Consider the following 24,558-nt stretch of genomic DNA (forward strand, 5'->3'; position numbering starts at 1 on the left):
GAGGCCCTTACTTAGTCTTCCTCATGTCATTATCCCTAGTCAATCCCTTAGTAGTCTATTTGGGATTAATTGTCCTGCTGTGTTATCAGCTACAAAGTGATGTTTCTCAAAGGGAATACCAATGCCACTGAAATGTTGCAGACTTTTTCTTTTCTTTTCTTTTTTCTGGTACCAGGGAGCGAACTCAAGACCTTGCGCTTGCCAGGCAGGCACTTATGCCACTGAGCTAAATCCCTGGCCCCGCAGACCTTTTATTAATCTTTTATCCTATTTCTTTTCCCAAACCTTCTCCTTTCAGTCTATCAGGTTGCAGTAAAGTCATCCCTTAGGACATGCCAAAGTAGTGCTTCCTAAAGTGTATTCCAGAACACCTGCATCAATACTACTTAGGCTGCTTAGAGTGCCTGAGAATCTGCATTTCTACAAAACTCCCTCAAAATGATTTTTAATCATTTTGATGTGTCCATCAGAGATTGAAACTCATTATGCTAAAGGATGTTTTGATCAGACAGCCTGGAAGTGTATTTTAGTCCACTAATTCCATACCTCTTCCCTCTCCACTCTCCATTGTGTGTGGGTAGTATTAATGATGCACTTTTAAATTCTCATTTGCCCCTAGGCTAATTTCACTTAAGGTCTAGGTAGGTTAAGGTGACACCCTTGTTAAACTCTTGATGCATCTTGTCAAATCTCCCTGACACTAGAAAATCACATGGTTCAGAAAGATACAACTAGGAAGAAAGATCCAATAGATATGAATTGTACAGTAAGCCCTATGTTTTCTGGGGAACAGTTGAGTACCTTCTAGGATGCTTCATGACAAAGCTCTGCGGGGGCAATAACTGCCTCACCTATTTGCCAGGATGTTCTTATTTTAAGAATTATTATTTGAATTTAAAGCCTTCATCATATTCAAGAATGTAAACTCACCTATGAGAAGAAGCACTTCAAGTTGAGCATATTCACTAACAGCTTAAACTGACAAAAATGTTGAGAAGAATGGAGATGTGGATGAGGAAGGAAGTTCAGAGATTTAGTCAAGACTAAATAGCTCTTAAGGAGTAAATCGAGTCTACTTCATAAATTCCCAAACTACTATGAGAGGCTGGAAGATTTTTTAAAAGGATAAATAACGATAATCCTGGATGGCTGAAAAACAAATAGTGGAGATGGCTAAGATGTCCACAACCAACTCTTCCAGCTTCACAGACAAAAGAGGATAAATTTCCTAAGGAGAAAATGTGGTAGAATGGAAAATAAATGGAATTTTGTGTCAATTAAAGTTGAGCTCAAATCTAACTATGGTTACTTACTCAGTTAGTGACTTTGAAAACACGATTTAAAATTTGTAAGTTCGGGGCTGTGGGTTTAGTTCAGCTGCATAAGCGCCTGCCTTGCAAGTATGTTCGATCCCTGGTACCGATAAAAAGGAAAAAGACAAAATTAATAAATAAAATTCGTAAGTTTCAGGTTATCTCAAAAATGGATGTAGCACTGTTGCTTCATGTGAAGTCATTCAATGATTTCAAAATGACCTACCATAAGTGTTCAGAAAATTATGGTTATGAACACCAATAGCATCAGCACAATTTTTAATTTTATTATTACTATTTTAATCCTAAAGAAATGCCATAGGCTTTATCCTCTCTGATGTATCATTTTTTGCTCAGCATTTGTCTTGTCCTGCATGGAGCATGCTATATGTGGTTCCCAACAGAAAAAATAACAATATTGCCAATATTCAATTGCTTTTCCTGAGAAATGGAGAAGCACCTTTTTGTCCTTCCTCTCCAAACTAGACAGGTCAATGTAGCCACTAGAATTAACTCTCCCAAATAGCATGTTGGCAAACGTTTTAGGCAAGCAGATCATTCGTTAAAATTTGTATTTCTATTTGAAAATTCATTTTCTCTTCAAATGGTATTTTTCCTTCAACAATCTCACTGGGAATGGATTTCTGAGTTTTTCAGGAAATAATGGTTGCTTTATGAGTCAAGGAGCCTCTGCCATAATATTGTAATGTTAAGTGATCAATTTATATTTTTTCTAAAAATATGAAAACAGGTCTGCTAGTATATCTACCTTCCTGACCAAGGCTCTAGAGCTATGATTACTGGCTTTTCTTTAGGCTGATTTGCCTATTTCTAATGAGAAACTGGTAATGACTTGCAGAGAGGTCTTGGCAAGCTTGACTGGCCTTCTTCAAAAGTTCCATAACTTGCCAACACCTTGTGGGCTTGGATGACAAGTCTCCTCCCTTTTAAATCATTTCTCCTTTCCTATTCCCATTGAAACAAATGCCTGAAAATTCCCATGGATTTTTCAAGATACTGATTAATTCATTTGTTCAACAAACATTTATTGAATACCTACAGTGTTGCAGGTACCGTCTTAGATGATAGAAAAGAGAGTCCCAACCTTCATGTATCTTGCATTATAGTTGGAGAGGACAATAAACCAATAAGGAATATAAAAATTATAATTTTGACTGTAAAGGTAACAATGCATTTATAGTGTTTGCATCCATCAGTAACTTAAGCTTTAAGTAAAGTAAAAAACCAAGAGTTTGTTTTATTTGCAAGGTGAAGTGAAGGAGAGAAGGAAGAGAAAGAGCAGGAAAGAGAAGATTTCTGGAGACTGACATTCTGTGCCTTGTTTCATTCTTTGCTTTTAAAATCTAAATGCTTGCTCAGCTTTCTTACTGTCAGTAAAGAAGTGAGGTCTCTGTAAAGGAACTTTATTCCTTTCCTTGTGCAAACTTGAATGGGGTGCCCCAAATGCATGTATGTCAGCTGCACTGACAATGGGAGAATAAACAATAATGCTTCAGAAATGAGTCCTTTAACAAAAATGAAAAGGAATAGGGGCAGTCTCAGCTCACTGCCTTCAGGTACAATGGCCTTAATATTTCAGATCGTGGGAAAGAGGAGAACAAATTTGACCTGATGTAGGCAATGTCTGCCAGTGAGATGTCTGAATTTCCAGGCAAATCATGAAGAATACTGGCTTCTTAATTAAAATATTTAATTCTGTGAGATTCACTAAAATTAGTTGAAGAGCCAGGTCAAAGTAAGAAAACTGTTCACATTTTTGTGACTTTACTTGGTGCAATTTCAGCATCTCTGTGCAAAATAACATCAAGTTTTTTTCCTGAATATACGTATTTTTCAAATCACAAAGTAGCCTTAACAGATGAGATGGTCATTACTTTGGGTGATTCTGCGCTAGGAGAAAAGCACAAGAAAATATTCTGGAGTAATGGGACTATTATAAATCTGAATTTGAATGGTTAGTATGTGGGCGAATATAGATTTTAAAAATCATTGTGCTGTAACTCAATTTTTTTTTACTGTATTTAATGTGTATTGTAAGTGAAAAGGAAAATAAATAAAGGGAAAATCTAGATTTTCAGTGTTCAGATGTATGGCAAACTTGATGTCATAAATTATACTTGCAGCTTATACAGGACCAATTTGATCTTTACAATCGCTTTCCATTTGCTAGGATGAAAAATAATTTAACTAACTGCAGAGTTCTTAACCCTTCTTTATTATTGTTACTCATTGAATTCCAAAACAAAATTTAACTGGGAAGAAGATTAGAAAATCAAGGAAGAAAAAACTGCCACTGGGTTCTCATTTGACACAAGATTCAAGGATAGTTTCATATTTGTTGGGCACTTCTTTCAGGGGGATCTTCCATTCTGTTAATAATTTTGACTCCATGAAAGTTCTGGGTTAGAACTGGGAAAGATTGTTATATTTGCCACAAAAGAAAGAATAAGTGTGTGTGAGGATTCTGATTACTAAATAAATGTAAAAGTTCACTTTGAAAAAGAATTAAACTCTCAACAAGCATATGATTAGGGGTATTAAAATTAAGTTGTTTCCATTAGCAAATAAAATATATTTGAATTCTATGTTTTGTGTCCCTTTAAACTCTATTCTTTTGCAGTATAAACTATTTTATAATGCTAGTATTTTCTAATTTCTCAAGGCAAAGTTTTCAATTCAGTATAATTTAAAATTATACTGAAATCTTCAAAGTTTCTGATCTTTAGTCACTCAAATTATTCACTTACCATTTGATTATTTTATGTGATAAACATTTTAGTTTTCATTTTTTAATTTATAAATTGACATGTTACAGTTACGTATATCATGGGGAACAAAATGATGCTATGATTTATGAATACATGCAGAAAAATTCTATACAGCTAATTAATGTATTTTACATTTACATACATATTTTGTAGTAAACACATTTGAAATTCACTTAGTGATTTTTAAACATATAATGCATTATTACTATAATCACTACTTTATGAACAAATCTTTTCTCCTAATTGAAGCTTGGTATCTTTCTGCGACATGGTTTACAATAAATGAGTTAAAGAAAAATATATTTTTGTGTGATGAAAATATTTGGTAAGAAAATAGAAAAGACAACATAGATTATCATAATAGTAATAACATTTTTAAGGCCATAGATCCTTCTGAGGTCCGCCATTCTTAATAAAATGGAAGACTTTTGCTCCCTAGAGATTTCCATTCTGGTTCTTTTACTCTGAGGTTATTTTTAAGAGTTCATGGTATTACATTCTGTAAAATTATGCTTTCCCCAAAGTTTAATGTCTTCATGCTGCGAAAAAAAACAAAGATCTATATGTTTATTTCTATATCTACAAATAAACTCCACAATTAACAAGAATTATTTCTACTAAGACATTATTTTAAGTCAGTTGCTTAGAACTCCAAACCATTTTTTTTAGCATTGTGATATTTGGCTTCTCAGAACAGCTCACAAATGATACTTAATTTGTTTAGCAATGAAAGTGAAATATTTATTATTTAATAACAAGATTATAATAGCAAAACATATTGAGTAAAACAGAATTTAAAATTTTACTTCTAGACTATTATTTGAGGTAAGGTGTATAAAGATTATATATATACATATATATATACATAAAATTATATAAAGATGAAAAAAACTAATGAACAGATTTATGGACATTTTCAAATAACCTATACTTGTCAATGTAGACAATATAGAATAACGAATAAAAACAAAATATGAATCATTCCACTAACCAAACTATCTATTCTTAATATAGTAGTGTGTTTCTTTCCAAGACTTAAAACATATTTTTATGTAATTGTGATCATGCTGTACTTTGTGTCTTGTTTTTCCCAATTACTGTTGCATTTTAAATGATTTTGAAGATTTTCAGCATGTATTCCTTGTCTAATCTCATTTCAACTCCAAGCTTTTCTTTCTTTAAAATGTGTAACACAAATGAATAGAATGTAAAATGAAGCAGAAAAAGTAAATAAAGAGAAGATAAACTGGAAGAAAGAGTGAAAATGAACACAACAGCAAATAAGAACTGTCAGAGGAATCTTAGAATATACAAAATGTTTGAGATACAGTGAAGAGAATTTGGAGTACTGAACTTTATAATGATAGGGATTTTAGCATTACAATCAAATGAGAATGAGCATCATCTTATCCTCTCATTGTTTTTAAGGAAATGTTTAGCAAGTTTAATATCTCACTTAGACTGCAGAGAAAGTTTGAAGCAGTGCTGAGAAGAGAACCTATATTCGCTTATTGTCAAATTTTAATCCCATTATTTGAATCTTGAAAGTACAGAAAATTGCAGAACAAGACATGTGCATCATCCCTTTGAATAATAAAATTGAAATACAGGCTAAGAGACGTTAGGCTAATGAATACTCTGATACAAGTTTCAGTCAGGGCTGGCTAGAGCTCAGGAAGGTTGGAAAGAGGACAGGTATCATATTGGTCCATATGAGGTATGAAAAGGTAAAGAGTGAAAAACACTATTCTTAAGTGAGTTTTCCAGCTCAACTATTTGCACCATAATTGTCAAAATTCTAGAATAGATATCATGATACATTGTTAAAACCATAAACATAGATTAATAACAAAAAGTCTGTGAAGTTAAGTATTTGCCCATTTGATGGAAGGAGAATCAATGGTTATCATAATCATTCATGCTTATTGCATCATTGTTCTTGATGCAAAGTTTTATATCCAGGGAATAATTCTAAAATGATATATGCCTTATATCCTTTGGACATCAGTGTGGATAAGAGCATATTGTTCACATTACAGCATTTTTCATTGGTCTTGCTCCATCTAGAAAAAAACTTAAAAACAAGTGCTAAAGGTAGAAGCAGAGTCAAAGGTTAGAAGATGGGAAATAGAGATTAAGGAGTTTTGGTAAAATACTACAACACTTTTAAAAATACTAATGATTACATTTTAAAAAAATTACTACCCTGAGTGACAGTTTATATTTCAGTATTTAAATCAATGTATTTTGTTTAATGCCAAGTGGATATTTGTTTCTCAAAAATGAAACCTCAATATCTAAAACTTGTGTTTACATTTTTTTCTTTGCTAAGACTCACCTTGACCTTATCCTGTCCCATGGACTTGAAGAACTTTCCCATGGATGTTCAGACCTGTACAATGCAGCTGGAGAGTTGTAAGTGGCCATATTGATATAACTGCCTGCTTACTTTAACCAACAACCTGGTTCTTTTAGTGTATCATTAAGGACTGAACACGCATAACATTCATTTTCTCTACCTACTGACACCCATGGTCGTAATTCCTAATAAGGAAGAATACATACATGTCTCATAGACAAGTTCATTATCAATACAATATAAACAACCTTTCAACCTAAAATTCCAAATAACCTCTCCTTTCTAAAATAAAGACTGATTTAATAAGCTTTTCTTTGAAATGAAAATGTTTTCTGGGAAAATTAAGGTTATTAGCCATTCAGTCTTTAAAATGAATCAGTCTTTTAATTAGAAAGTTATATTTCTTTCCATCTTTTGCCCATATAGACAATCTTGCACCATTAAGACTGAAAGCAGAAAGGAATAACTGCTTTGAGAACACGAAACATGGGCCTTAGTCAGTAAAGGACACAAAAACAAGATGTATGAGATGAGATGGAATAAGAAAGAATAAGAGGTATCTTCCTTAGATAAGCAATAGATGGATTAAGTATAGAGAAGGGGGTAGGGAAATGCCATCCACTTTGTCCCCTTTCATTCTAGCTCTGAATGCTATGGAAATTTTTGAAATGTACCATATATTGATGATGTCTCCAAGGTAACGGAGGTTTTCTCTGTCAGTTTTCTCCTTTTGTAGAATGCAAACAATGATAATGCTACTGATCTACAGGGCTGTTAGGAGATTTAATGATGAAGGGACAAAGAAATACTTTTAACTTCTTGGCTTAGAAAAATAATAAGTATAAAAAGACACATCAACTATTATTTTAAAAAAAGAAATGGTGACAGGGTTTCTTTCTGATCATTTAAAAACACTATAGATTTCCCTTGAAACTTCCTACACAAATAAAATAATGAAACATCTTTGTTTTAAGAAATTGTCAGGGATACAATGAGAAATTTCTGACTTATAATAGGCTTTATGTATTCATTTTTTTCTCTGTTGCCCCTTCTCATGAGAAGGTTGAGAAAAGCACTTTTTTCATAATGATTCCTTCTTTGTGTCTTCTCTTTTACTCCAAACTCCTCCCTGCCTCAACCCAATACTTCTGTTTTCTCTGTGAAGTAAGGCTCATTTAAGACTTTGAAAAGTGAATTAGTGAATACACTTGCTCCTTGTGAAAATGAAATCAAAGAACTAGCTATGTCCTTACTACTAAGTTTAGGCTGAAAAATAATACTCTTTATTTTTCTACTCCAATATTATCTCCTACTTCCCCACCTTTTTATCTTTCCTGGCTAGCCTATGTTGAGGCTTCAGGAGGCAGCTAAGGACTGCTATTATGGTAGTCAGGGAGAAGTTCACTAGAGAATATCTTGGGGGTATTCAGAAAGCTTTAGATATTTGTTGGAGGTATCCTGATGTACTCATCCTGGGTTGTGGTAGAAGAAAGACGCTTAGTTCTTCTCTTCGTGGCCCATGAATGCTTGTAAATGGTTCTTTTTGCAATTTCTGGCTTTCCATGTTTTCAGTTTTTGGCTTCTAATTTAAAAGGTGGTCAAAACAAAGAGGAAAGTAGAGTCCAATTAACTTTTCCATTGATTTCTACGGAGCTTTGGTGAGTCATTTCCTCACAGTAAACAAGAATAAGAATCTTTAAATTTAATTATCATGGTGATGTTATTGGCCAGCCAAAACCTCATATAATATCCTTTGCCCTTATCAGTCTCCTTTTAAGAGTTTAAGTATCACAAACCAAAGGAGAGGTAGACAAATAATGTCCAAAAGAGAAGCTGTTATTTTTGGTGTATGGAGTAAGACCCAGAAGTATCTTTGAGAGAAAATGGCCTGATTGGTAGTTACATGGAGACTATGAGCTGACTTTGCTTTACTAAACTGTTAGTTATTATTTTGCTTTGGATGGCTCAAGTCTTGTAACAGTATGACATTGCATAACATATAATCTGTTTTACTCTGTAATAATAATTGTAATGAATAGGTCTATTTGGCAAGACATTAACACAAACAAATATTCTTGATTTGCGTATCCTACAACTTCTTAGGTTACTTGTTTATAGCTTTCCCCACTAGCTAACATAATTGAGAGTTGACTATAAATATTTAATGTACATTTTCTGAAAGTAAAACCTAATAGACCATAAGGGAGGGGCCAATTTTGCAACTGGAATGTTTTAGGCAAGACTGTGATTAATTCATTCTCATTAAAAACGGTTTCATTTGAAACACTAAGACTGGCACCATGAATTGAATTGTCTTATTATATTGCCACAGACATAGTTATTTCAAATACAATCTTCAAAGAATTTTCATGTTTGTTTACTTGTTTGTTCTTTAGAAATAGTGCATAAAGAGGCAGAAGAAAATACACTTTATAGATTCCATTCTTTCATTATAGAGAAAAATAATGATCCAAAATTAGCTTTCTGTCTTCAATTTATTTGGCTCCAACTCTCTTATTAAGAATGCTCTTGAAATAATTGAGTATATGTCTGCTTTAGATGATTTTTTTTGTTGTTTCTTTACTCTTCCAAGATTTCTTGAAAAGATACATTCACTTTTTTCTCTAAAATTTATTTCCTCTAGTTGGGTACACAATGAATGATCTAATTTTTGAATGGTTAAGTGATGGTCCAGTGCAAGTGGCTGAAGGATTGACCTTGCCTCAATTTATTTTGAAAGAAGAGAAGGAACTTGGCTACTGCACAAAGCACTACAATACTGGTAAGTTTTCTTTCAGTTGCTAAACCCAAGTGAGATTCATTTGCAATTCAGAATGTGTATCTTATCACATTATAATTGCTGTGTATTTACCAAACAAATAGAGAATACTTCTAGACAGGTAAGATTCTTGTACCCTCTGGAATGGATGAGTGAACACAACAGACAATTTTTCCAAAATATAGGAGGAGAAACAATTGGGAATGTTTTGCTATTTCTTGCCAAACATTTGATGTCACGTGAGTCTGAAAAAAGGTCTAAGAGACTCCATTAGTATATAGGAAACATTTGAATTCTGGCGCTTCCTGGCATGCACTCTGTATATTGGATCCTTGGGTCAATTTGTGTTTCCTGCCATAGTGGAAGAGAATAATACCCCCCCCCACCCCAGAAAAAACCCCACTACTGTGTTGTGTAGTGTGGATGAAAATCAGCTGGACAGAATTCAGCTGACTCTAAAATCATGGGCCAGTAGTGTTGACAGACACATAGACTGAGGGAGAATGTGAGGAAGAGCCAACAAGTGGGCATCTGGATGTCTGGAAGATTATACCTGCCCAGTAATGTTGACGGTTATTCCTGTGAATATGCTCTTATGATGCCATGGGTGCTGATCATGAGGAGGCAGTCAAACACAATGGTTTGTCCATTGACTGATCCAGGCACACTGGGTGAGTAGAATGGCCCACGAACACTTGGTCCACCACTCAACAGTGACTTCCTTTGAGTTTAAATCTGATTCTAAGGCTTTCTTCCTGACAAAGATGAACCCTATCTCTTATAATTTGTATGGACTAAGCCAAAGTATCTTAGTGTTCTAACTCCATACTGATTAAAGAGGGGAAAAAGTAGAGTCAGAAGCATCTGTTAGTACTATGTTAACAATTGTAAGATTTTCATATGTGCTCTTTTTCATAAGCAAATTGACACTACAAATAGTTTCTAAATCTTCGCGAGCAACTAACCATTGCCATTGATAACACAAAAATATGTACAGTTATTTAAATATGTGGGGAGATCCTCTTACTACTTGAAAGGAACAGCTTCAACCATTACACGTTATATTGTAGGTACTATAAGCCATTCTGCATCTGCTATGGGTTCTATATTGTGTGCTATATACTACGTAGTCTAACTTCACAAATTTTGAATATTTTATTTCCACCGATCAGTTTATGTCAGTCTTGAAAATTCTTAAGATATATCTAAAATAATATAGCTGCAAAAAGCACGTATTTTAAAAATTAAATATACCATACAGCTTTAGTCGTCAATGCTTTAGAACACTCGTTTTCACAGTTATTTCCAATACTGGTTGAATTGGTTATATAGGGTGAGGATTTTGTGCAATCTTCCCAATTTATGTGTAACACGTTTCATTTTTAAAAGTAAAATAGGATGTTGGAATTAGAAAAAAATCAAATTAGACTTTAAATGATAATTTGCTGTTTCCAGGAAAGTTTACCTGCATTGAAGTCAAGTTTCACTTGGAACGTCAAATGGGATATTATTTGATCCAGATGTACATTCCCAGCCTGTTGATAGTCATTTTGTCCTGGGTCTCCTTTTGGATAAACATGGATGCAGCCCCTGCTAGGGTTGCACTGGGTATCACCACAGTCTTAACGATGACCACCCAGAGTTCAGGTTCCAGGGCATCTCTGCCAAAGGTAAGATATCTTCTCACTTGACAATAAGTGACCTGCCAGATTTGCCAAAGGTTTTGTGGGCAGGAGAAGTGTTTGAAGACAGAAATTTTGCCAGTTTATGGCACTGTCAGAACTGTGGTGCAGTAAGACAATGAAGATCTAAGTTTGAGAGGTTCAGGGTTCTGAGGACATGGGGGACCCTCAGAATCAGTTTGGAATAAGAATTGAGTGGGAAAAAGAGTTGAGAAACAGAAACATAGCTCAGGAATGCTAAGAAACTCTGAAGCAATTTTGACCTCAGTTAAGTTTATAAGCCATGACGTTTACAGGAATCAGACTGTGTGAGTTCAATTTAGGCTGCACTGTCAGTTACTTAATTGTGTGGGTATTGTGATTCATATGATCAGTGAAGCCATTTACAGTAACAAATTTTAAATTCGTCCCTGGAAATTCACGTAGAAAACACATATTAATGAATATACATGAAACGAATATACACTATTTATGCATATGAAAGGAATTCATAATATCTGTATGCATTAAATGAATATAAAATATCAGGGTGGGTCAAATCAGATACATGAATCTTTGTTGCACAGTTCCTTACTTTAGTGGCCGATATGTTATTATTTTTGAATGACAGTTACCTAGAGACAGAACAGTAGTTGCTCAACATCGTCACTGCAGAAATATAGCAGGTTGATAGCAAAGTGTGGGACAAATAAGAACAAATATATATGTTGTGGTATCTCAAATAATGATTCATAAGTGGTTCTGTTATCTATTTTTATGTGACACAATCTCTATGTATTTATAAATATTGATTAAATAACTGCTGATAAATGTTCTACTTGTGGAATGCCCTACCAATCCAGAAATGTGCTGATGAGTGCTTCCCCTTTCAAGAGTGTATAGAGCAACTGACTTCACTTTTCTTGGAATATGAATTTAAATTATTTTTATATTTTTATCTTTGTTTTTTCTAATATTTTAAAATTTTTTTAAAAATTGATACATAAAAAGATAAAAATTATACAAATCAATAGCATACTGTATCATGTTTCACTATATGTAGACATTGTATATGTTTACATCAGTTTAAACATATCTGATTTATTATTTCTTTGTGGTACAACTTCAAAAATCTTTTCTTTCAGTTTTTTTTAATTTCTAAAAATGGACTTGACCTTTTTTTATCTTTTGATTCTAATGTGAGTTCAAATTAGCATTCAGTATACGCTGTTTCATACTGGTTATGCAGTATCTCCAAATTTCTGCTCCAGAAAATAATTGAGATGTAATTCCATATATTTTCTGTCTTGATCTTATGTTCAGTTGTGCTGTTTTTGACATGACAAATGTTAGGCCATATTTCACATTATCTCTTATGTTCAAAATATAAGATGACAAATATGGAGGAAGTCCTGTGGAGGAGTACTATATTCTGGGGAAATAATTATACAATTTGTTAAATTCTATGCCTCCAAAGGTAAATACTAGATTTTTAATGCCCAAAGAAAAACAAACAGAGCTGTCTCTGATATTTTTAAATATTCTAAAATAATAAATAGCATAATATACATGTGTCATATCTACTGGAATATAGGTGTCAGAAATACTAAAAGCTTTTTTCATCTACATAATCACAGATCAATTTTACCTAATAGAAATTCTGTTCCACTCTGTGCCTCCTCTCAAGCAACTTCACTTGCTTATTTCTCTCTGGCTATTAGCTACTACCATCACTGCATGCATGCAATTAAACTTCAGGATGCCCAAACATATATTTTATAATTTAATAGACAGCTAAAGTATTAGTGACAAACGGTGAGTAGATAATGTCAAAACATAAGATATTTAGCCTCGAACTGTTCATTGCTATGGAAAGTATAGTCACTCATTTTCAAAATAGGAGCTTGGGTTTTTATAAATTTGTTATTCATTCTATGAAGTTATTGTGATTCTACATGAACAATCAAAATCATTGCTAAATAAATGGTCACTTCTTGGTGATCTTGTTATGTACACGCAATTAGGAACTTGGATAAACTAAAAAATGGTACAATCAAACATGATTTTGTATTTGGTTCTGAACTCATAGTGATTATTTTTTTGCCACCAGCAGGTTTATCTTCCCACATGTACTTTTCTTAGGCTGTTATTAAACCTGGTTAGCTCTCAACTGACCATAATATTTGACTCATTTGGATGACAGTGAGACACCAAAAAGAAATGAAAAGTGAGTCATGTAAAATAAAAAATTGACCATGCACTTACTGATATATACACAAACATATAAATTCTCATTTAATTTATAAACACTGCAGTCTCTGACCAGAAGCCTCACTCTGCTAATTGGACAACTGCTCCAGAGCCCACTGCAACACCATGCACAGAGTATACACACAGACTCCATTTTAAAAATGAAATGTAGTTGTTATAGAAAAGACAGAAAACATCATTAATGGTACCTATCAGGTAAATGTTAAGATTTTGATGCATCATTTCCTTACTTGCATTTGTAAGCAAACTCACATACATATATGTATACACAGAGAACTGAAATTAAACTTCTATATAATTATATACTATAAAATTCTATACAATTTTCTGTGGCATAAAAATATCACCTTAGCATAAATTTCAGTGATACTAAGGATCACACCCAGGATTTTGCACATTCTAAGCAATCAGTCGAGTCCATGAGTATAATTTTAATGACTTAGTAATAGTTTATATGATGCATGCATCATCATTTATTTTACCATCTTAGATATTTAGGGTTTTCCTTTTTGCTTTTATAACTATTATCATTATAAATATACTTGTATATGAACACTTCTTTCTCATTGTATTCTATAATACATATGCAAACTAAATTTTTTAGAAATTTGCATGGAGGAAAAAGAAACTGAAGTTGACTACAATAAACAGAGGAGAACTATGGAAAGATGATCAATAGGATACATGGTCCATGTAGGCAGGAACTTTATCATTTTCATTGTATGAACTTCAGCACCTAGAACAATATGTGGTTTATATTAGATGTTTGATAAACCCTCATTGATTAGAGAAATTCTTCCATAGGAGGCCTATAGAAAATAACGTAGACTAGAAGCAGAATCCATGGGTAAAGTTTTATGGAAAATAGCATTTTAAAATATGGAGGGATAGCATAACATGACATGAATTTTTTAAAATGCAATTTCTCTAAGGGAGCAGGTACCTTTTTCTGAAGTTCTCAAGTAGTTTCAGAAGCTAAGAATAAATACACAAAGATATATTTTGGAATATAGGCAGAACTGGATTTAAATCTTGGGCCTTTACTACACTTAGGTTTGCTAAGCTTATTTCCTCATTTCTAAAATGGGACCATCATCACCTGTCAATTTTAAAAGTGATACGAACAAGAGATGAGACACTACCTATATAAATCATTTAGATCAATTTTTGTGCAAGGCAGGCACTGAACTCTTTTTTATTATTTCTGTTGTTACCATTCTCTGTCGATACATTAGTAAAAAAGACTGTCCTATGGAATAGGGAATTATAAGAGCAATTTCATAAAAGGCCTATGAATAAAAGATGCTATGTTCTTACACCGTCTATTATTTGGGTATAGATGGGCTATCAATGAGATAAAACAAAAGTTCACAGTATGTATTCACTGTATAGGAATGCGTATACATACAAATGCATGACTTTTTCATGGATAGGCAGTCTTCCAGAAGGTCTAAATAAACAATGGTCCTGTTTCCCTAATCACTGCCATTAAACATTTTCAGTTACCAATGTCTTCCTTGGGCTTGCAAGACGATTGAGGGTTCGTAGATTCTCAGTCACTATGTGCCATGTATTAGATTCAGATTGCACAAATATATAGCTTATCATTTAATAGACAGCTACTATTAAGAACAAAATGCAGGACAGATATTGGGAAGTATAAAGAACATGTTCAATTGGGAAGGGGAAGATGGGAGCAGGGAAAGGAAGAGAAGGAAGGAAAAAGATATTTAAAAACACAATTGAAGGGAAAAAAACAGAAACAAAGCTTTTGTAAAGGATGAGAAGAGGATTGAAAGGAGGGTAGGGGGATGGGAAAAGAAGAAGAGTTAAGCTGTGTTAGGTACAGGTACAAATTCCCTATGATGAATGTGACCATTATGTAATATGTTCTAGTAATAAATAATTAAAAGACAGCTAAAGCACTGATGATAAATACTTTGAGATTGTCCATTAACAGTTTTTTCAAAAAATCATCATGTTGAAACAAGGCTTCAATTTCACAGCCAGTTCAGGGTTTCTTCCTGCCTTTGCTACCGGTTCAAGCCTGATTTTTGTCTTGAAGATTTGCAGCAATATGGCACACACTGTTGCTTCACAGGTCCTTCACATGCACTTCCAGTGCATCCCCCTACTCCCATTATTTACTTCTGTCTATGAAGGATGAGGGTAAAGGGAAAGATAGAATAAAGTTTCATGTTCCTAACTAGTATATTCTGACTATTGGTGGCAAACCTCTGAGAGTTGACTTTCTTGAAAGTTGAGCTGGAATTCCTTGAAGTTTCCTAGAGATCCTGCATACTACATTTTTTCCATATGAATGATGTATTTTCTGGCTAATGCCTTACCATCTCCTCTTAGCTATCACCTCCTAGCAGCACATTCTACATACACTACTCTTATTCCTAGGAGCAGACAGCCCTACTGGTTGGCACACTTCCAAGATAACTCACATTTCGCTATCTTCCACACCAGTTATTTGGCCCAATAAGAATTCAAGCACTCTTGCCCTGCTAATGGTGAAAATGCAGTTATCCAACTTTTAACCCTTTTGCTTTTACTCCATCATTTTGGATATTCCAGTTAATCTACTGTCTTCAGAATTTATTCAATTTGGAAACAAATATTTATGTTCATAGTTTCATACAAAATCCCAACTACTGAGTGATAGGATTTTGGCATGGCTGAAAAGATAAGAACTATGAAATATAAATGACCTTTATTTTAAGAATGCGGGGAGAGACCCCCCTGACCCTTCGTGTTCTGGCATTCTTTCTGGCAGACACGTGGTGTGGTGGCATACATGTAGCTCAGGTTTGGGGGTGGTGCCTAAGGGACATTAGTGATGCACAGGTAGCCCATTGGTATTCATTTAGTGCCACAGGTAAATTCCTAGGGGCGGGGAAGATGACCTCAAGATAGTCTCTTGGTTCCACCTCCAAGGCGTTACCAGCTACAGTGTCCCAACTGGGGCAAAATCCTTTCACTGAGAACACATAATAGATTTTCCTAAGAACTCTTTTACTTTCTAATCTAGAGGCAATTTGTTAAATTTTAACATTTCAGCAAAAATATGGCCTGTGGAGGAGATGCTAGCTTGGTCTTTCACAAGAGAGGGGTAGACCACTTTCTCCCCATCTTTAGCAGAATAAGAAGAATGCCATAGCACTGTCAATAATAAATTCTATTACTTCAAGTAATTATTTTCAAACATCTAGTTTTCTTTCATAAAACATAGTATAAAGTATAATGGTTTATAGACATCTGTTCTCATCTAGAAAGTCCTGCATCCTGTACAAATATATTTACTGTCTCTCTTCAATATAAAGCTTTTAAGTAGAAATTCTGAAGAAAAAAATATATTCTACTTAAATACTATTACATTTATGAATAATCATTCTTAATTTTAGACTTTCATCCCTGTGAGGACAAAAATTTAGTTTACATACATACTGCTAAACAAAATACCTGACTCAGAGTAGATGCTCAGTAAAATTGGGTAGTGAATTAACAAACAGTATTGAAACTACTCTTATTCTACACTACGCTTAATACTTACAGTCAAGTAGTATAATGATTTGGTGATTCATTCATCCATTAATAAATAAATTTACTCATTTATTTGTTCAATTAATACCCACTGAATGTCACCTCTCTGCCTTGCATTGTGCTAGGAATCAAACATAAACAAAGCACACAGTCTACCCACTAGGGGTTGCAGTCTGATAAACCATAGAAAGAAATCTGCCATGATGCTTGTTAGACAGTGTGAGATATAAGGGCATATCAAGGAGGATACCTAAGTGGAGGAGGAAGCAATGGAGGAGGGACTAAGGGAGAGAGAAGGGAGGGAGTGCAAGGAGGAGGGAGAAGGAGCAGTGTGAGAAAAAATGCCTGAAGGAAGGAGCCTGAGCTGAATCTATGAGGCATATCAAGTTGGCGAAGTAGGAGGAGGTAAAGGTCATTCCAGGCAATGAGGACCTTCTACTCATAATATTTGGGCTACACTTACAAAACAAAAATTTTTATAAGATAGTCTGGGCAGGTTTCCAGAATGCTTCACAAATTTTAAACACATCTCACATAAGAAACTTAAGTTTACTCATTCCCAATTAGTTTCCTGCCTTCTTGTCAACCACAGATTTTTGTGTTTTCTTATTGTTTGTTTTTTTAGAATTTCAATCATTTTCCTAAATACAGGAAAATCAAATACCAACAGGATACCTGTTTTATAGGTACCCTCTCATTTGAAATTCTGAAAGTGGCTTTTCAATATACACCTTTACCAATCTCCAATAACCTAACACTATTCTAACAGTTTGGAACATGAAATCTGTGGTAGACAAAAGTGTACAATTACCTTTTCCACCCAAAAGAAGCTACTGTGATAAACTGAATAGTAGGATGTGAGATGATAGTGAGGTTTGATATGTAAACAGTTAAACATCTATTCTCCATTATTCCATATTTGTCATTATAGATGATTTGCAGCTAGTCCCAAGTCATTTTAGAGGGTTCGTTTGTGATGAAAGTCCAGAGGTAATTGAGATGAAAGCCAACATAGGTAAGGGACAGCTGAGATGACATAGGTGTACAGGTGACTGACAAGTCCATAGGTATTCCTTTGGAGCAAGGATGCAGAAGCATTTTCTTTAGCCATCATTAACTGGGATGCCCTATTTTCAACACAGAGAAAGTTCCCCTTACTTTTCAGCCACCTGGTCAACTAAGACCAGCTGGATCATTTCAAGCAGCTGTCAAACCCAGGAAAAGAGTAGAATTTGATGAAAAGAGTCCATATTCCTTCCACGTTTGGTCTTGTTTCTCTCCCCCACAAGAATACTTGTAATTAGAGCCTGCAGTAAGAGAAACTATGAAAGCAATAAGAATTATAGTTGCAGGAGTTTAAAATGAGAATTGCTTTGGGCATCTGTCTTAGTTCTAAAAATTAGAGATAATTGTTTTTGTGAATCAGGTACACCCCTCAGCTAATTTGAATGAATTTCATAGGTCAGATTAGAATTTATGAAAAATGTTAGGAACAATTTTGCACATAGTCAGAAATTTCTGAAGTTCTTAAGTGAAATCCTGAAAGGGAAGAAAGCTGAGATTTGGCAAATTGATCTGTGGGTTTGCTTGCTTTAGCCAGATGTCTGTGTATGTGGGAGATTTCATAAACTTTCCCATCTGACATTTCCCAAGCCACAGCAAATTGAAGAATTGTTGATGTACTGAATATGTGATAAAAATATGCAAAGAGATGATGTGTGCATTCTCTTGGGACAGAGCTGGAGCACCAGTGGCACTTTAGTTTAAGAATGTTGCTGGCAGCTTTTTCAGAGAAGCTGACAGTGGGAGAAGTCACCCAGGCTGTGCTTCTTTTCAAGATCTGGTAAGGCTCATAAGTCTTCTGGGGATAGCATATGGAGGTTCAGGATTATTTTGAAATCTTTCTCTTTCCTTTTCAATAAAATGGATAACACTGGCTCATGCAGCCTAGGTGGCTTAGGTTCTTACAGACATCACACCCTTAGGAAAAAAGGAACTATTTGCAACATAATGCGAGGCACTGTGTTACATACTCATCATACAGAAAGGAAGAAACAGAACTTTTGCCCTTAACACTGGTACGTACAAGAAGCAAATGTATGCAGTATGGGCAATGGTAAAGAATTTCTTAAATGGCTTTATAGCTTCCTCCCTGTATGCACACTCTTGTTTGGGTAATAGCTTCCTCTTACGTTGATGGTGAACTTGACCATATGACTTATCTTAAACAATGAGTAAATAGCAAATGTGACAGAAAGATTTCAAAAATGCTTCAGTTTTAGACTTCTGGGAGAACATGGAGGATAGATAGTGGCAGCTATGGAGGCTCTCTGAGATACCCTGCTTAAAATCCAGGAATGGTGCAGTACGAGGAGTCTTAAGTAAGGCAAGATATACCCTGCCGACCCAGGAATGAACTAAGCTTAGAGAAACCAACTGAAAATTCAATCCTGGTGCTATAATAGGAACAGATAAAATCTCAGTGTGGGAAACTAGAACCCATGCCACTGGGAACCATGATTTGAATTTCCTGATGCTGCTGCTGCGTCCAAATCTGCAGGGCAGGGAGAGAGATGTGCGAAAGCTCTGAGAGCGGGAAATCTATGAACAGAGTTCAGAGTGGGACTAGCAGGGAGCCCTACATCGACTTGCGGTGAGTGAGCAGAACAGGGATCCTTTCATAGAGTAGGAGGCTCCAGCAAAGGACATACACTGGGACCAGGCAGACTTGCCGGAACAGGATGCTGCAGTGACATTAGCCACATATTGCCCTCTCAAGCGGGATTGGTGGGGAGTACCTGGCCTGCTTGACGCTGCTGACTAAGACCCAGTAGGCTAGCCCAAACCAGGTCCCAGTGCCTGGCAGTGCACCCTAGCAGTGAAGCCGTCAGTAGGTTGACCTGGAGGGGCGGGCCCAGCAGAGGCTGCCCAGGTGTGTGTCTCCCTAGTACGCTGCAGTGGGTGGGAACACCTACCTGGCGCAATTCAAACAAACTGTAACTGAAAAAGAGAAAACAATTGGGCCTCCTATATTCACTTGTATGGAAGGAACAAAAAATATGGGAAGAGGAAGCAACATGAAAGGGTCCTCAGTCCCCAATCCTGAGAACACTGATCCAGGAAAGGAAAATGCAAAGGAAGACAGAAAACATGCAATATCAGACACGGCACTAATAGACATAAAGTGATATCTCCAGAGCCTCATGGATGAGTTTAAAAATGAAGTATTTAATGAAATAAAACAAGATATAAGTAGAATAGTTAGAAAAATGCTAAGCACAGCCCAAGAAAAAACAGATGGTGGAATGAAAGAACAGAAAAAAAGGGGAGAATTGTTTGATGGAGAAAATAGAGAAAACATAGAATATGTGAAGCAGGTTCAAAGAGACTACCAGGAAACTAAAAACTCTATTGAAAGCTGGCATAACAGCGTGAAAGACCCTAAAGATAGATTATCTGAGTTGGAGGGCAGATTTGTAATATGGGAGCATGAAATGAAAAACCTCTTAAAAAGAACAAGAAACCAAACAGCAATAATACAAAGGCTAGAAGATGATAAGAGGATTTACAACTTAAGAATTAAGAACATAAAAGAAGAAGTAGGGGCACAAACAAATGGACTACAAAAGCTATTCACAGAAATAATCCAATAAAATTTCCCTAACTTAACAAAAGTTAAGGATACTCAGATGTATGAGGCATACAGGACCCCAGCCACCTACAATGCAAACAGAGCTACACAAAGGCATATAATAATCAAAATTCCAGAAATCCCATATAAGAACGGAATACTAAAACCTGTTAGAAACAAGAAACAGATCACTTATAAGGGAACATCCATCAGAATTACAGCAGACTTCTCGGCACAAACCATCAAATCATGAAGAGTGTGGGGGGAAATAATTCAAGCTTTGAAAGATAACAACCTCCAGCCAAGATTGATATATCCTGCACAACTGTCCCTAGAAATTGATGGAAAAACAAGGTGCTTCCAGGATAAAGAGGAACTAGGGGAATTTGCAACCACCAGTTCAACTCTACAGAGAATACTGCAGGATATTCTAAAAAAGGAAAATACCAAGATTCCAGAAACAGTGGCAGAGAGGCCACAATGAATGGAGCATAGAGCAAAATGAATAAGACAAACTGACAACTAACGACAGAAAAAGAGCTCAACAGAAATGAGGCAGAGAAGATTGGATGGTAGGAACAGCTGTTTTGGAAAAAATAAGACATCATAATAGCTAGTGCTGATTTAGTATCATCTTGTTTTGAAGTCCCATCAAGCTTGTATTCTTCTGTCTCCATCGGTCTTAACAGGTTGTATCTTATTGGATTTTATTATATGTGATAATATAAACAAAAACTTTTACAGACAAGGAGATTATACAGAAACCATTGTTCATTTTCTGATAGTTGGTTCTAAATTCCCTGTAATACTGCCATTCTCTTGAATGGTTTTACATTGTCTTGATATGTTTAGTGCTACAGTATACAAAGTTATACTCAAAGATTTCAAGGAAAGAGACACTATTGTAACTACTTTTATGTCCGGATATCTTGTGGTGAAACACTATTTTGCTTAAATGGTTATGCTTTGACCTGTGCTGTTTTGTTGTTATGCCCTCTTTTATCTCAATCTCCTTTTTTTAAATTATTTACTTTTTTATTTTTATCTTTTTAATTAAGGGAAAAATAAAAAAAACAGGATACATTATAGTGATCCACTTTGATTTCCTATTAACTTGATTTGAAACCCTGTATAGCCCTCACCATCTTGCTTTGACTGATTTTCTTCTATTCTGCTTTGCTTGAAAGTACCAAGTTTGAAAGTATAGGCAAAACTGTGAAGACAATAAGATTCATTATGACGCCCATTCCGGTTGACTATTATCTTCTTTTAAAGTCCTGTAATGTCTCCAATGTTTTGGTTTTATTCTTTACTCTTTTGTTAAATTTTATTATAACTGATGATATAGGCAATTTTTTTAAGATAGCAAGAGGCAGTGTGGTAACCATTGTTGATCACCTAGTATTTTGTTTTTATATTATCTATTATGTCCATCCTTTTGATTTGACTGACTCTGTTATGCTATGTCACATTTGGTTTTACTCTCTTCAAAAAAAGTAATAAGAACTGTAGGAGTAATAAAACCCAAAATGTGTAATTGTCATTGTACAAAAGAAAGAAAAAGAAAGTGCTCTAAAGAATATAACTGCATATATATTTAAGTGTATAAGATAGATAACCATATTACTGAATTTTGTTGGATCATTGAACAAAACTGTTTGTGGTCTCACTGTTTGAAAGTCCACTTTATATGCTTTAATTTTGTAACTTGAACAAGTATTTCTAAGATAACAATATGTAATCTATTAGCTAGTGATTTCCTACTGTTTATGTTTTCTGAAATTCTGTATAACTTGTACTCTTTTTCTATTTTTTTTCTTTTTCTCCTTAAATAAAAAAAATGCTTTGGTTTGGAGCTAGCTCTGTCCTGCTGCCCTTGGGAGCCTATAAGTTGTTTACATAGTCCAGGTATCAGTCCTCTGTGAGAAGAGAAGATGTCAAAGAATTTCTCCTCTTCAGTAGCCTCTTTATTCATTCTGTTGGTTGTTTCTTTTGCTATGCAGAAGCTTTTTAATTTGATATAGTCCTGTTTGTGGATTCTTACTATTTCCTGTGCTACTGAAATCGTGTGAAGTGTTTTTGCCTCTGCCTAAAAATTCAAATGTTTGCTCTGTATTTTCTTCTAGTATTTTCTAAGGTTTTTGTCTTATACCTAGGTCTTTGATCCATTTTCAATTGATCTTTGTGCAAGGTGAGAAACAGGAACTTATTTCCAGTTTTCTACATACAGATATTCAGTTTTCCCACTACCACTTGTTAAAGAGGCTGTCTTTTCTCCAACATATATTTTTGGTTTCTTTGTCAAGCAAAAAAAAGGGGTCTGTAGTTTGTTTCTATGTCTTCTTTTTATTCTGTTGGTCTGCAAGTCAATTTTTGTGTCAGTACCAGGCTGTTTTTGTTACTATGACTTTGCAGCATATTTCAAAATTGGTTATTGTGATACCTGTGACATTTCTCGTTTTACTCAAGATTGCTTTAGTTAGTCTGTGTCTTTGGTGGTTTTACAAGAACTTTAGGAAGTTATGGAAGTTATATTAGAATTTTAGGATTTTTTTCCCTAACCCTGTGAAGAATGCCTTTGGTATTTTGATGAGGATTGCACTGAACTGGTAAATTGCTTGCACTAACATGGTCATTTTAACATTAGTTATGGTGATCCATGAACAAGGGAGATCTTTACACCTTCCAATGTCTTCTTTAATTTCTTCTTCACTAACTGACTAAAGAATCTTGGGTGTGTATAGTGTGATTCTAATGCAACATTTTTATAAGTTTCCACTTCTTTGATTGACATTAGCAAGTATTGTTATGTTCAGTTGTTTTGATAGATATTTCTTCTGGAATATTTCAACCAAAGAAATAATAATAATGAAATAAAATAATGGTTTAGATAAGGGAGCTTCCAGACAGGCTATTTTTATCTCAGTTTTGCTTCCTCAGCACTGTCGCAACTGATTTGGAGGTTTCTTAGTGTGCTGATGCAAGCACTCACTATACTTTCTCGCCTCTCCAGTTTGTTAAGATACAAGCTCATCCTTTGAATTCTGACAAAGGTGTTCCAGGGTGTTTTCATCTTAACTTCCTGGGTCAAAGATGTAGCCCTGTACTCTTGGACCAGGACTCAAATATCAGAAAATTAGTATCCTTTCATTTATCCAGAAGAAACTGAGTTTTGTTTGTTTTTCTCGGCTTTAAGTTGTCATTAAAGACTATCTATACATATGAACCTAAAAATGTCTTTGAATTTCACCTAAAGCTTGGGAAACACAATGAACTCCAATCTGAGACAAATTATCTGATATTTCTAAAGCAAACGATTTTCCATACCTTGCTTAAAACAAAGCTGGCAGGCCAGCTATTCTAGTTTGGCTTCCAAAAATAACTATACATTAAAGAAACTGAAATGTAAATTTATTTTCCAAACTACACATGAACTGCTTTCATGAAATCTTAGACTTTTTGTTAAGTTACCCAAAAGGGTCTCAAAATCCTGTTAGAGAAGGAAAAGTCTAGGATAATGAAAGTAAATTCACTTTTCCTATTTTAAGATCCACTTGAAGTAGATGCCACTTCTTACATGAAGACTTCATGGATTACCATCAAGCACAAATGGCTCTTTCCTCTTACTTACTTCTACAGCATTTTGTGTTTTTTTCCCAATCAGTGCATTTGACTTGTAGTTTAGTGATCAGGGCTCATGTGCACTTATTCTAATACATTATAAATTCTTTGCAGAGAAGGTCATATTTTCTTCAATGCTACATAATCTATATGACTTACATATAACAGACTGTAGTCATCATTTAAATACTCAAAGAGCACAGTGTTCAGTGGTTCTAGATTGTCTATGATCAGAACAAGAATTAAGGGGAGATTTTAACTGGCTTGATAAAGAAAGGTCTTAAATCAGGGGACTCAACCTTTGTTGCACATTATTATGAGGACAGATTTCAGAGCTTTCCTGGATCCTACCACAAACAAATGAAATGAAATGCTCGGGGAATAGGATCTAAATATCAGCATAAAATCTTATCAGGTGATTCTAATGTTTTTTTTGTTGTTGTTGCTGTTGTTTTTTTTATCCTTACCAGGGATCGAACTCACGACTGCCTGCTCTCAAGGCAGGCACCATGCCACTGAGCTAAATCCCCAGCCCTGGTGATTCTAATGAGTAAAACAGGGTTGAGATCTATAGCTTTAAATTGT

The 24,558-nt window shown here is 34.8% G+C and overlaps 1 protein-coding gene across 4 annotated transcripts in view; it reads left to right on the plus strand.

The window, feature by feature from the left end:
- Nucleotides 1–24,558, plus strand: part of Glra2 (glycine receptor alpha 2) — a 216,490-nt gene that overhangs the window by 66,017 nt on the left and 125,915 nt on the right. For all 4 annotated transcript variants that reach the window (XM_005000505.3, XM_003463039.5, XM_063242735.1 and 1 more), the window contains 3 exons: nucleotides 6,435–6,517; nucleotides 9,106–9,243; nucleotides 10,696–10,910. In XM_005000505.3, coding sequence (XP_005000562.1) covers nucleotides 6,435–6,517; nucleotides 9,106–9,243; nucleotides 10,696–10,910 — 436 coding nt within the window. The remainder of the gene's footprint in view (nucleotides 1–6,434; nucleotides 6,518–9,105; nucleotides 9,244–10,695; nucleotides 10,911–24,558) is intronic.

The sequence above is a fragment of the Cavia porcellus genome, unplaced genomic scaffold (assembly GCF_034190915.1).
Source record: "Cavia porcellus strain 051 isolate PalLab524CR breed Dunkin Hartley unplaced genomic scaffold, mCavPor4.1 scaffold_33, whole genome shotgun sequence".
NCBI lineage: Eukaryota > Metazoa > Chordata > Mammalia > Rodentia > Caviidae > Cavia > Cavia porcellus.